The sequence below is a fragment of the Ylistrum balloti genome, unplaced genomic scaffold, assembly GCF_031769215.1.
Source record: "Ylistrum balloti isolate Yb309-2 unplaced genomic scaffold, AGI_CSIRO_Ybal_v1 Utg369876, whole genome shotgun sequence".
In the NCBI taxonomy this organism is placed as follows: domain Eukaryota; kingdom Metazoa; phylum Mollusca; class Bivalvia; order Pectinida; family Pectinidae; genus Ylistrum; species Ylistrum balloti.
This window is the reverse complement of record NW_026782016.1, coordinates 1,360,942-1,375,097: the sequence shown is the minus strand read 5'-3', so window position 1 is coordinate 1,375,097 and position 14,156 is coordinate 1,360,942. Positions and strand designations below refer to the sequence as shown.

Below are 14,156 nucleotides of genomic sequence, written 5' to 3'. Positions count from 1 at the left end.
GTACAAACAAGAACTAAAGTTTATTTCCGGAACATTGTCGAACGCTATCCGTGCAATTTATTGTTTTATGTAGTATACATCCGGTCCGAAATAACTTGCGACTAAACGAATAAAGGAACAAAACATGACTAAAATGCAGCAGTATTCACATATGCATCTATGTACGCGTAAGATACAACGCAAGACAACCCTTAATCGCAGGTTCTCATGTAAGATATTTTGATTAGGCCAAGAGCAAGGCAATTTTAATATCACGGTACATCTACAGACTACAACAGAGTTCTCGCAGTTAATATTTAGATTATCTGAACTTGTCTATGCATCTTTGTTAATCACAATTAAGCCCTCACATGATTTACATTGTATCAGCATTTACCATTGTCATTTGTTGCCATACATTTTTAAAAATATTTGCGAAATATTCAGAGTTATTGCCCTTTGTGTGCTGTCATTAAGGATTTTCTTTGCAGAGATACGTCTCTGATCTTTGCAGGAATAAAATGCAACAGGAAAATGCAATAGGAAAGTATACGGAACCAACGCAGGAAGACGGACCAGAAGGCAAGATCATCTTTAACAAAGTGACTGAGGGCAGACACATGTATGTGTATATCATAGTATGTACATGTATATCTCTTTATAGAGGGTAACGTCAGTTTTGCCAACCTCTTCTTACATTACTAAAACAAAACATAAACTAAAACAAAAGACAATATCATTGGTGTCTGCTCTTCCTCTGTCATTCAATGACAGGGTATCTGTGACATATACAGACAGACTTATTAATCAAACAAACAATTAAACTAATGTAGAAAATTTCATTAAGTGGTCATTAATCTTTTCCAAGTGGACCGTTTGCCTTGGGTATATGAACATTTTTTTTATTTACCATTTACTTTCGATATATCAGCCAAATGTTCTGTTTAATGAAGAGTTAAGCATGATTTATTTATATTTTCATGGTGAATTGTTCATTGTAAAGTGAAAGGGGTCAGGTTAATTTCTAAACATTTCTTCTACAAACTGATATGGTATATAATTTTTATCTACAAGCTTTTGTCAGTGATTATGTGAGAGAACAGGATTATGTAATTATATAGTTGATTCTTGCATGTATATTAACTAGTGTTTCTTGAATATCTCAAGTCAGTTGAAACATTTTGAAATTTATTCAGATCCAGGGAATTACAGTTGTATAGCTTGTCGGCCTCCATGGAAAAGTTGAGATCATTTCCTGTGAGAATCAATCATGCAGGACCAAGCTGCTGAGACATTACTGGATGTTGTTACACCAAATTTTGTACAGTATAAAGATGCTCCTGCAGTTAGGTTTGATGATGGAGAGGCCATTGTAGTGTCTACTTACTCACAACTTCAGAAGTCAACTGAAAAGGTATCAGAATTACCTTTAATGAACATCAAAGTTACCAACCATGTGAACAAGAAATATTTACATTTATAATCAGTACACTGATAGATCAGATAGAAAATTTAAAGATCAGCTTATGGTTATAAGCAGGATTAATCTTGAGTCATTTTCAGTCACAGATTTATACCTTTGAGTACTAAAGTAGTGTCTATAATTACTGTTGGAAATGATGAGCAACAGCTCCACAATTTACATAGGTTGTTGTCTTTTTATAAGTATGGTTTTTACAAAATTAATACCTTTCTTTATGAATTACATTTTTGCTTTTTAATTAGATAACAGCTGCACTGGAGAGGTTTCATGTAAAGGATGAAATTGTTGGTGTTTGTATTCCACCATCTCACAACCTGCCTTCTGTTCTCCTTGGGTAAGATTTATCTCTATACTGGTATGTAACCAGTTGTGTTATAGAAACAGGTTGTAAAGTTGGTACCAGATTTGCCAGATCACACTTTAAAAGTAGTGATTTAAAAGTGAATCAAATTATCTGCTGAGAAATATGTCTAATTTTATTTGTGCTCAAGAATAAAGAGAACACTAGTAGTAGTGTTGTATCTGGTTTTCCATCAAACAGAAACATATGGCAGTGTAATTGATAATATATATCTGGTAAATGATTGTCCAGTTTTTTACTCAATATGGAAAATACCCACCATAATCATATCTTATAAACTATAAACTTTATTTATTTTACAACAATTGCCAAACAAGTTATTTCAACTTATACTAATCACTCTTTTTGGTCCGGATGTACGTGTGCGAAGGGTCGGATGGCGCAGTGATAACATACTCGCCTTTCACCTAGCCGTCTGGGGTTCAATTCTCAGAATGGATGTGAAAAGGCATTGGGTCACCTCCCACTTGGGTCTTCCCCTGGTACTCCGGTTTCCTCCCACACTCAGACCCCTCGCACGCTTCCATCAGAGCCAACAATAGTGATTAATATAAGTTGGAAAAACTTGCTTTGCAATTGTTGTAAAATAAATAAAGTTTATTATAATCATATCTTTATCGTCCTAATCACACTGCAAACATTTCCATATGTAATACAGTGAAGAACTCTAGGATTTTTTGTCTTGTTGTATTATTGTGCAAATAAAACAAATTATATGCTGACCTATATATTAGTTTCTTTAAGAATATGTTGACAGTTTTGAGGTTGATGCCTAATAATTACTGAGTATATATCAATATGAATTTCTGATTAGAAATAACCCAATTCTAAGTTATTGTTACATCAGCATTGTATCATTACTTGCCAGTCATGAAGTTGAACACTTAATATGCACAAGTTTTGTTACCAAATTTTCACTAGTGAAAAGGCCAGTATTGTGACCTGCTTTTGTCAGTTCAATATGATATGGGTTACAGGATTGACATGCTCACGTTGGGAAAATTGATAGAATAACTTGATATTTCCTGACTTTCTATTCAGTATTTGAAAAATAGAAATAAAATGGATCTAATTGAGTTAAAACAATGTTCAAATATAACATAGAACTTCATATGAATACATACAGATGTGATAACTATTCAAAAGAATTGATTATGAGGTATATTTCTTCGATGGCCTTTCAAAACACACTGTTACCCTTGATTTCGAAGGGCTGTGAAGAGATATTAGATGACTAGAAGTTGACAACATTGAAAGTCTAAAAATTTAACTGCATGTCTTCTATTGTGGTATGCAGGTTAAAATGATATTTACTTGGAAAGAGACGATCTATGAATTATTTTAATGGTAAAAATGTTGACATATATATATATATTAATAGTGTGCTGGGGAGTGGAGGAGCCTTTTACAACTTTGAGCCAAACTGTGTGAACTTTGTCCAGCATGTTATCAGGGAGATGGGTATTCGTGTTGTGCTAGTTGACCCTGAAAACTTACAGGTTTGTGAATTTTGCTATGGTGTTAACAATCAGGATTAGAAAATGCAACATTAAACTACCTTGACATAACATTTCCTGCTTGTTTTCTGAAATGCTAGTCTATCTTTTTTCAGCAAGCACCAATATGCATATTGTGCATATTAGAATATAATTATGTGCTCAATATATACTAATACTGTGTTACATTTGAAAATAGAAAACTACTATTTCTGAATTGGAATATACGCTGTTATTTTAAGAATGAAAAACGTGCTTCCTTTTCACAGGTTTATGTGAATGTATGTGTTGTAAACACTAAATGATCTTTATAGTATTAATTTAGATACAATAAATCAAGAGGCAACTCGGTGCAACTTACTATGACATATTTATGAATTTTACCTGTAGATAAGGAAGATTAACTGGTTAGTTTGAGATATACATGGATGAGGATAGTCCAACACTATTAGCCATTTTTGTCCAAGGGTTAATGTTGCTGCTACAGTTTTGACACCTTGGTCTTACAGTATATCAATAGTTTAACATTTTCATGCTTTTGATTTTCTTTGTGTTATGTTTGAGTAATCAAAGTGCCATTTTGACCATTTTTTACTTCACTTAAAGGAAGTAATCAATTATTATCAATAGAATTTTGTAAAACTATACTTTGGATGATTTTATTAGACATAGTGTGTCCTCCTGTTTACTGTTATAGAAGTTGGAGCCTATGCTGCTTGGGTTTGATGCTGTGACTGTAAGTGATGCAGGGATACGGGACATAGGTTTGATGCTGGTCCAGCTTCAGGGAACACACTGTAAACACACTGGGAGTCTAGCCTACTGCATCACCACCTCAGGCACAACTGGTACACCAAAGATAGTACGAGTACCACACCAGTGTATCCTACCTAACATCATGCATCTCAGGTACCTAACATCAGGACAGCAACTTAACATATATAGTCACTGATATCCAGTTTGAGTACCTTTGGTTACAAGAAAATGACAAGATGAGTATATTTAAGTTTAAAATCCATGAAATTGTATGGGTTTAAGATGATCAGGGAAGTCAGAAAATTGCTTCAAGGCTATTGAAGTTGACAATGACTCCTTGAATGTTTGTTTTATTATTATTGCATTAGAAGTATATATAAATCACTGCCCTTTATAAATGGCTCATTATACTTTTATTGAAAATAAAACCTGCAATGCTGTCATTAAATATTAGGTACAAACATCTTAAGGTATGAAACATTTAAATATGTATATTGGTCCTCTAATTGTTACAGAAATATTTTCAAGATTAAAGACAATGACCTCATATTCTTAAGCTCTCCTTTGACCTTTGACCCAAGTATTGTTGATGTTTTCCTGGCCTTGGGAAGTGGTGCATGTCTGTTGATAGTCCCACACACTGTAAAGATGATGCCAAGGTCTCTGCTGAGTATGCTGTATTACCGTCACAAGGTCACCTACCTACAGGTCAGTACCTTACTAGTGTCCACTTCATTGTCCTACCTCAAACATCTCATAGCCAAAGGTCACCTACCGACAGATCAGTACCTTACTAGTGTCCACCTCATTGTCCTACCTCAAACATCTTATAGTCAAAGGTCACTTACCTACTGGTCAGTACCTGACTAGTGTCCACCTATTGTCCTACCTCAAACATCTTATAGTCATAGGTCACTTACCTACTGGTCAGTACCTGACTAATGTCCACCTATTGTCCTACCTCAAACATCTTATAGTCATAGGTCACTTACCTACTGGTCAGTACCTAACTAGTGCCCACCTCATTGTCCTTCCTCAAACATCTTATAGTCAAAGGTCACTTACCTACTGGTCAGTACCTGACTAGTGTCCACCTATTGTCCTACCTCAAACATCTTATAGTCATAGGTCACTTACCTACTGGTCAATACCTGACTAGTGTCCACCTATTGTCCTACCTCAAACATCTTATAGTCAAAGGTCACTTACCTACTGGTCAGTACCTGACTAGTGTCCACCTATTGTCCTACCTCAAACATCTTATAGTCATAGGTCACTTACCTACTGGTCAGTACCTGACTAGTGTCCACCTATTGTCCTACCTCAAACATCTTATAGTCAAAGGTCACTTACCTACTGGTCAGTACCTGACTAGTGTCCACCTCATTGCCCTACCTCAAACATCTTATAGTCATAGGTCGTTTACCTACTGGTCAGTACCTGACTAGTGTCCACCTATTATCCTACGTGCATCTCAGACGTCCTATTGTTAGACCAGAATGATTTGTAAGCCTGAAAAGTGGGAGTATAGTAAAGGATGTTGTATCATGAAAACATGTGTGCTGTTTATCTGAACAATGAAAAATTGGTCATGGGCCAGAACGTAAATGTGGTCATCCAATAGGAATGAATTGTGAGACACGATAAGTAATTTTGGTCTGATTTAACAAATATATAAGTTATTATGGAATGGTGTTTGGTCTACTTAACCTCAAATCAAGATCCAAGGTGCATGGGTCATCGTTCCTTACCAGTGGCAGTTTGTGTTTCTCAGGAAGCTGAGAAACAGTCTGGGCTGTGGCCTTGAGTGAGACACTTTACCCTAATTTCTCTGTATAAAATGTGACAAGCCTCCTGTATGTTTTCAGAACAGTGAGGTAGCCATCAGGTATTACAAGAAAACCCCACCTCAAAATGACTCTGACTGTTCATTGGGTGATAAACCCAACAAATATAAAATTGCTACCTTTTATATTCTACCTACTTGTTAGAGTCACTTTTTGTGCCACACTTGTGTTCATCCAGTAGGTGTCAACCAGCTCTCAAAATCAATATGTTTTCTTTAAACTCTATACATGTCTTTTACGTTTCATCAACACAAGCATTTGTTTTATCAATTTTTTATGTACTCTCAGTTTAAGATAACATCCTTGCTAAAATTTTAATCTCATCTGTATTTTTCCAATATCAAGTTGAGTAAAAGTGTTGTGATAAGAGATTGAAATTAAACCTTGGAGTCTGAATGATTAGGAACAGTTGTCTTGTAAATAATTGGTCAGATTTACTCTGTACACATGTGTAATTATTTTAGGCCACTCCATCCCTGGTGTCTAGAATAGGATCAGAAGTTTTGAAGAAGACGTTGCTTGGAAGTTCCTCTCAGCTCAGAACTCTTGCTTTTGGAGGAGAGAAATTTCCTTCAATATCCCTAATCCAGAAATGGAGAGCTCCTGATAATTCAACAAAGTTTTTCAACCTGTATGGTACCACAGAGGTGTCATGTTGGTCTACATGCTATGAAGTGACTGACAGGGACTTTAGGTAAAGTTTATGCCTATTGTCCATGATGCTTGTAACCATTCATCAGACTCTTTTCTGGCTGGAATACATAGCCTTTTTCAATATTCAAGTACAAAATGTTTAGATGGACATGCAGTAATGAAGTAACAAATTCAGACTAAATAATTCTACTCATCATTTTTTCTAAAGCTGTTTTGTGTTTATCTTGTTTGGAAATTAGAAGTAGTCAAACTAATGCGTTTCGGACATATAGCAAGAAATACAGTTGAATGGTAGGCCTGCTAATTTTTTATAATATTTAGGTACTTATGAGTACATCAAATGATTGAAGAACATAAAGGACAAAAATTTGATAGGGAAAGAAAGTATGTAATATGATAAAAAATTGTCAGGTAGCAAGTTGTAAAAGAATGTGTTCTGTTGAAATTTTAAAAGATTTGATGATGTAATTCAGGATTTCTTCCTCAGGGTTGATGTAGGTGGAGAACAAGTCACTGTGTGTTTACATTCTTTCCAAAATGTTTACTTTTCACACTTTTTACAGTAACCTGACTGATGACATACCTTTGGGTCAACCTCTGAAGGATACCATAGTAACAGTTCTTGATAATTGTGGTAGGGAGGTCCTCAATGGCAGGGGACAGCTACACTTGGGTGGTAAGTCTTTGTTAAACTGGATTTATTGTGGTCATTCACACAATTCAATTTGCTTATAAGTGGCATTTAATACTTTGCCATAAATCAGTATGAATTATTAATGAGAGATTTCTATTGTACTTAGATAAGGCTATCTTTTGACCTGGAACTGTGCCTGAGAGTGCTACCGCTTTTACTAATATAAGAAACTAAAGATTTGTCCAAGAAACAATGTTATTGGTCACTTGTTTCTGCTGTCTTTTTTTTCAATTAATTTAACATTACTTCCAGTATCATATGCATTTAAAATCTTCATACAGGAATAAAAAGAAGGCAATGTTACTTGGTTGGAGAAGAAGCAGACTCAGGACAATCAATATTACGGGCAACTGGTGACACTGTTGCCATCAACAGTAAAAGGGAGATAATCTTTCTCAGTCGTGAGGATGACCAGGTCAAAAGGAATGGTCAAAGGATAAATCTTTGTGAAGTTGAAAAGGTAAGGGAAGGTAAAATTCTGCATTTACAAGATTTACTTATTTCTTGATACAAAAGTACATTTATCGCTGTCATGTATTATTCAAGGAAACATGTTTTTGAATTTTAACTGCTCATTGTTTCAGTCCTTTTTGTTTGTTTTCAGTTGTTTTTTGGTATCTTTCCGTTTTCATGTCACTACTAATGATCTTAATGATGTTCCTTTGTAGGATTCTATTTAAGGTCTAATTATATCATGAAATATAGTACCTTAAATATAAAATTGATAGAGAAACTAATGATTACTCTCTTGTGTATGTTTCAAGCTTTTGGTAAAACTGTAAATTAACAATATAAAGGATGTTTACATTTCACTTGTTTATCTTTTTTATGATCCTTTGTTGATGCATTAATAAACAAATATTGTTTATAGTTACAGTAAACACAACTGTTACTGAAATAAATTCTGAATTCTACGCAACTTTACTATTTTCTTCCAAACAGACAGTACTGAAGCTGGAAAATGTCGCTGACTGTAGAGTTGTATTTGATCAGAAGAAACTTCTGATTTTTGTCATATCACAAGGCACAAACAAAATAGTTCCACTGGAAATACACCACTGGATACAAAAATGCCTTCCTTCTCAATACTGGCCTGACAGTGTTGTTATAGTTCCCAAATTTCCTGTCACCAATCATGGTAAGATAGTGTACACTAAATTTGATCTTATGTGAGAATGATACCATCTAAAATATTGAAAAAAAAATTGAATAATTAATTTTAAAATATTCACTGGTTTTGTAGTATTTGTTAACAAGTGATCAAAACTGTAAGGTTAGATCATTATATTTACTTATCGTTTTAAGTTTTTTTTTTATTTGATATCTTCACCTGAAGGAACAATTTTGCTTGGACATTTTATCTTTCCTGGAATAAGCATATAAGCATTTTTTAAAAAAAATTTGGAGTGGAAACTGTTCACTGAAATATTTTATAACGGAGGAAATGTGATATATTCCTCAAAAATCCTCAAAATGATCACTGAATGAAATTGAAAATAATATTTACTAGAAGTGTCCATTTCATCATAAGATGATGTCAAATGTGGGAAGGATTTAACTGGTGAGTTGTGGACCAATTTCGTTTCAGCTATTTGTTAGTATTGGTCCATAACTTTCCAAATTCCCCAACCCCAACTCTGAAGGATTGTTTTGTTTTAAATCTTGATCAACACCTTTTAATTCTGACATATTACTTTGACAACAATGAGATAATCCATGATAACCATGCTCGGAATAGTTACTTTGTCACTCACTTAAAAGAAATAGTTTGATGTACTGAGAGAAAATTTGTGAAAGAAAAAACATTTGCAAATTATATTAAGTTTTGACATTATACATTGAACTGTTCCAAGTGATGCTTTGTATAATGAAACTATTGTAGGTAAACTGGACAAGACTAAATTACTACAAACATGTTATGAGCCTGGGACTGTAATGAATGTTGACACAGCTAGGAGGATACCTGTTATTGTCGAGAAGATCTGGATGGTAAGACATGACATTTTCATATATTAAACACTAATCCACATATAATTTCAGCAAATTTATTTCACCTAAAAACTGATACCTAACGTGACCTACATTGATACAACATTTGGATGGTTGAACAGTTCTGATATAAGTCCCTTTTAATTGGTGCTGTACTAATGCTACTGATCTCATGAGTCTAGAACTATGTAAATCAGGGGATTTTTCATTAGAAAACGTATGATGACTAATATTTATTTGACCTTTTTCAGGATATTCTGCTAAGAGATGAAAGACCAACCACAAACACAAGATTTATTACTAGTGGAGGTGACAGTCTGTTGGCAGTTCAGTTTTCAGACAAAATAGAATCAACTTTCAACATAAGACTTCCCAAACTTTTAGATGTTGTTTTACATGATGTATATACTGATATCCTTGGCTATATAGAGGGATGCCTCTGTGATCAAATACCACTACAACAAAACAGTCGAAAGGAGAAGGCGTGTTCACTAAATCATCTCAAAGCATCAAATAACACTGAACCAGTATTAAAAAGATTAAGGACAGAAAACTTGAATGTAAATTACGTGGATGATTTAATAGAAAAAAAGAAATTAGATTTATCCATCAGTCTTAAAAATAATGAATTGATTAAAAAAAGGAAATGTGCTGATAAAGATAATTTAGAAATTTACAAAGATGAAAATCAAGGCAAAAAGATTATATGTGATGAATCGCTGATAAGAAGTAAAGACAATCATTATAAGTCATTTGGTGACCAAATAATCTGGTCAGTTGGGAGAGGAAACAGCGGTATGAATAGAGGAACTGATATGAAAGCAGATTTAAGGAGAAAATACAGATCTTTCTACCACAGTAGTACATCTGATCTCCAAACACCAGACAGTAACCTGGAAGGACAACAGGCAGAAAACCTCTGTGGATATACACCACACCAGAGAGATATAATCTTGAGTGTCTGTTGGAAAGTTAACACAGGCAAATGTGTGGATGCCTCACCTGTTATAGCCAGAGACAGGTATTGAAGAAAATATTAATAGTAAATTATTGTTTCAAATGTAGAATACCACCAAAACTAAACCCTTTTTGTCAAAAATTACATTTCTATACTAATATTTTATAAATGATTATAAATTTAACTTTATAGGATTGGGGGACATACAGTATACATTGGCTCCCATTCACATGAGTTTACTGCCATCACCATGGAGACAGGAGAGGTGAAGTGGAAGACAACACTGGGTGATCGCATTGAGTCATCAGCTTGTGTCAGTGCTTGTGGACATTATGTCATTGTAGGTAAGTGTTTTGAAGATCAACTTTGCATAAGCTATATATTTCAGTAATATCATAATAGATTTTTGTGTTTAAAAAGAGTTTTGATGTTACTTATTTTGGACGTTGTAGGATGTTATGATGGAACTGTTTATGTGATGGAGCATTTGACAGGAGAAATCTGGTGGAAGTACAAAACCGGGGCAGAGGTGAAAAGCTCGCCTGCTGTGGATCCTCAAACAGCTGTTATCTATGTAGGATCACATGATCAACATCTGCATGCTTTAGATTTAAAGGTAATTAGACCTCAACAACTAAGATGTAGCAAACAGGACCTGCTAGTGTGAAAGTAAATGTGATTGTGAATGATATAAAGAAAAGTGCTGGCAATATTTGATGATTTTCTTTGTTCTGAAATTGTTGGGGTAATATCTTCAAATAGTCATATTAATATGTTGCTTGAAGAATATGTAATTTATATGTGTTATCATTAGTTCACAAATTTCTCTCAACAGTAAAACTCATCAGTTTGAAATCTTTGGCATATGTTAAAAATGCAATGTATTCGTATGGTGGTACAATTTTAGTCATAATTTACTAAACTTAATGCTTGTTTACATTTTAGATGAGAATGTGTCTGTTTAAGACTTATCTGGGAGGAGGAAGCGTGTTTTCGTCTCCCTCTGTGAATTCTTTACTTCACACTGTCTATGTTGGGACGCTGTCTGGTGCTGTGTCGGCTGTAGACTCAGTAAGTATCATGGACAGTATAACAATGATAAGTGATATATAATTCAACTGAAATCATCTATTAAATGCCAATTTGCTGCATTTGTATGGAACTGAGGTTCAAAATAAAAAATAAAAAATCAAACAATGGCGGTTTTATTTCGCAATAAATGCTGCTTCTGCTTAATTTCAAATATTTCTTTCTGCTGTATTTTAGAGAAATGGTGACATCCTGTGGACCTACGACTGTAAAAAGCCTGTATTTTCGTCTCCTTTTGTATCATCAGAGGGCATTTATATCGGCTGTGTGGATGGGTGCCTGTATCATCTGTCCACAGATGGTGTTCTGGTACTATCTCCTTACTGTTCTTTAAAAAAAGACAATTATTTTCAAGTACTCCATTGCTTACACCAGGGTGTGTCTTATCTCTACTTATCAGCCAAAGATTTTGATGAAAATTAAACCATGAGTAAATGATGCTAAGGAATATTTAAATGGGTAATTGCTATAACGTGCAATATCTATGATATTTAATCCCTGCTCTGTCTCTTGTAAAGTTAGAATGATTGTGCATGTGCATTAGCAACTAACTATTCAAATGTCAGAACCCAGGAAAATGTAACCACTAGATGATTAAGTCACGCGTAATTTGTAAGTGAAAACCCAGGAAAATGTTACTAGCAGATACTGAATGTATACATAATTTGTAAGACACAACCCAGAGAAATGTTACCATCAAATAGTAAATTTATACAAAATTTATCTCGTTTTCCTTTACAGATTTGGTCCTTTCACACTCTGGGTCCAGTGTTTTCCTCACCAGCAACTTATCTACAACTTCGGCAGCAAGATTTAAAATCATATAAAAATAAATCATCCAATCAGATGATCGTATTTGGATCACATGATCACTGTGTATATTTTTTATCATATGATGGTAAGTTATTATGGAAGAAGAAGTTGGATTCTCCAGTATATTCTACACCTTTTTGTTTTGATTTGATGTTTGATGAACAGTGGAAACAATCTCAGATTCGTTTTGAGTATGAAAGTGTTAATTCATCTAAAGAGGATTCTGTGCCTGTTGAGGGAGATGTTAATGTGATAAACGGATCAAAGTCACATCAACAAGAAAATATGACAAATTCAAATATTAACTTTTCCTTAAATCAACGTCATGTGCAAGAAAATTGCTGCACCAAGTTCGGAATTTCTGGTGAAAAAGACTTTAATTTTGAATCTATGGAAAGTGATGAACTTTCTGGTGGAAAAAATAAAACAAAATATGGACCCACGGATGTAGAGTGTTGTAATGATTTAACACAGTGCAATATCACAGGAACATTAGTACATCAGCTAAGTGATAAAGTAAATTCTAATGTTGAAGAGTTGTCAAAGGACCTTACAGTGCCTGAAAATCAGGAGTCAAAGTTATTGGTACCTGAACGGTTTACATCACAAGTTGGACATAAAGACATGTTAGATTGTCAGCAATACACAGAAAATCCCATGTCAAGGTCACCACATCACATTATGCCTTTGTGTGTAGTTGCCACAACAACAGGAAGTATCCACGTGATTGACAGACGTGTTGGACAGGAAGTGGGAATGGTGAGGCTCCCTGGGGAGGTTTTCTCCTCTCCTGTTGTTTGTGGAAACAATATCATAGTTGGCTGTCGGGACAATTATGTTTACTGTCTCAAGGTCACTCCTGGCACCACCAGCACAGATGCCAACAATACCTGATAACTAGGAATGCCAACCTTCAACTAACGACATACAAGTTGTGCAATAAATTACGTTTTATTAGTTAATGTTGTTCGAGTTTTACCAAAATGCCTTATATTAGAATATGTATTGTTTATATTCACTGCTAGGTAAGCTTGCTTCCAACATAACTCTCTGTACCATGTGACATGTCACTGTCAGGAAAAAATCTAACAAAACAGCATCCAATTCTATGAAATCAACAGAACTTTTGTAAAACTTGAGCAAAAGAATGATATACCGCGAGACTTTCAAAAAGACCAGGTGTTCCGGAATATTAACCTCCTACTTTATCGACAACACCGCGATGTAAATCTTGGTCAATGTCACATTGTCAAATGAAAAAAGTTTTAACAACCGTGAACATTTTTATCCATTCACGGAATCAATTAAATATCAACACATATTATGTGCAAGCTAATTCTAAATACCGATGTGATTGTGGAAGTACAAAACTACCAACGTCTTCGTGAATTACCGAAACGTCTCGGTAATGAAACCTACGGGTATCGAAACGCCGGTAACTCATAATGAACAGGCATACAAAATGAGCATCGAAAACGCATTAATTTCCATGAGAGAAGGAAATGCGAGTAACGCCTAAGGAGATCATATTGGCGATCATGATACTTTCACAATTTTCCATCTTCAAAAGTTTGTTAAAGCAATTCCTTAAGTATGCGGTTGCAGGGAGAAATTGCAGAAATGACTCTAACACGAAGAACACGTTTTATTACAATTTTAATTACACTGGAATTGTCCTTTTTAATATTGTGTTATGATTGTTTTTTTTATAAATATGCCACATGAGGAATCAAACTGCATCATGCAGGACTCGTCAGTGATCGTCCTCGATACTCCAGGAGATACGTTTACTTTCGCTATCAGCACCCCTGGAGCATGTTATGGCAAAACTGAAGGTCCTTGTGCGACATCTTGTGGACAAAACGAGATGACTTGTTTAATCCTTTGATGTACATCAAATGAATCTCGAGGTCGCAGGACGGTATATTGTAATGGCTTAGAAGTATAGCGTCGCTCGTTTGTAATCTTTTAAAGGAGCATAACATCCTGTGATTGGTCAGGTTTTCTTTCTCTTGGAACCAATACGATTACTTCACC

The 14,156-nt window shown here is 34.7% G+C and overlaps 1 protein-coding gene across 4 annotated transcripts; it reads left to right on the top strand.

The window, feature by feature from the left end:
• Positions 1-120: 120 nt before the first annotated feature.
• Positions 121-13,081, top strand: LOC132546144 (beta-alanine-activating enzyme-like). Of its 4 annotated transcripts, none has more exons than XM_060209842.1 (18): positions 121-209; positions 494-601; positions 1,176-1,393; positions 1,705-1,796; positions 3,205-3,322; positions 4,017-4,228; positions 4,591-4,783; positions 6,387-6,616; positions 7,140-7,252; positions 7,552-7,730; positions 8,213-8,408; positions 9,153-9,259; positions 9,511-10,280; positions 10,410-10,561; positions 10,670-10,833; positions 11,163-11,288; positions 11,484-11,615; positions 12,048-13,081. In XM_060209842.1, the coding sequence occupies exons 3-18, from the start codon at positions 1,250-1,252 to the stop codon at positions 13,011-13,013; spliced, it is 3,894 nt and encodes a 1,297-aa protein (XP_060065825.1). In that variant the 5' UTR covers positions 121-209; positions 494-601; positions 1,176-1,249; the 3' UTR covers positions 13,014-13,081. The 4 variants fall into 4 exon arrangements, with proteins under 4 accessions (XP_060065825.1, XP_060065824.1, XP_060065826.1 ...); XM_060209841.1 differs by having other exon boundaries at positions 129-209; positions 471-601; XM_060209843.1 differs by having other exon boundaries at positions 129-209; positions 471-617.
• The last annotated feature ends 1,075 nt before the right edge of the window (positions 13,082-14,156 follow it).

Bases quoted from the DNA above. Each gene is read 5' to 3' on its own strand.
- LOC132546144 (XM_060209842.1), top strand. From the start codon at position 1,250: ATGCAGGACCAAGCTGCTGAGACATTACTGGATGTTGTTACACCAAAT. The intron at 1,797-3,204 runs GTAAGATTTATC...ATATATTAATAG, and splicing joins CTGCCTTCTGTTCTCCTTGG to TGTGCTGGGGAGTGGAGGAG. The intron at 4,784-6,386 runs GTCAGTACCTTA...TAATTATTTTAG, and splicing joins ACAAGGTCACCTACCTACAG to GCCACTCCATCCCTGGTGTC.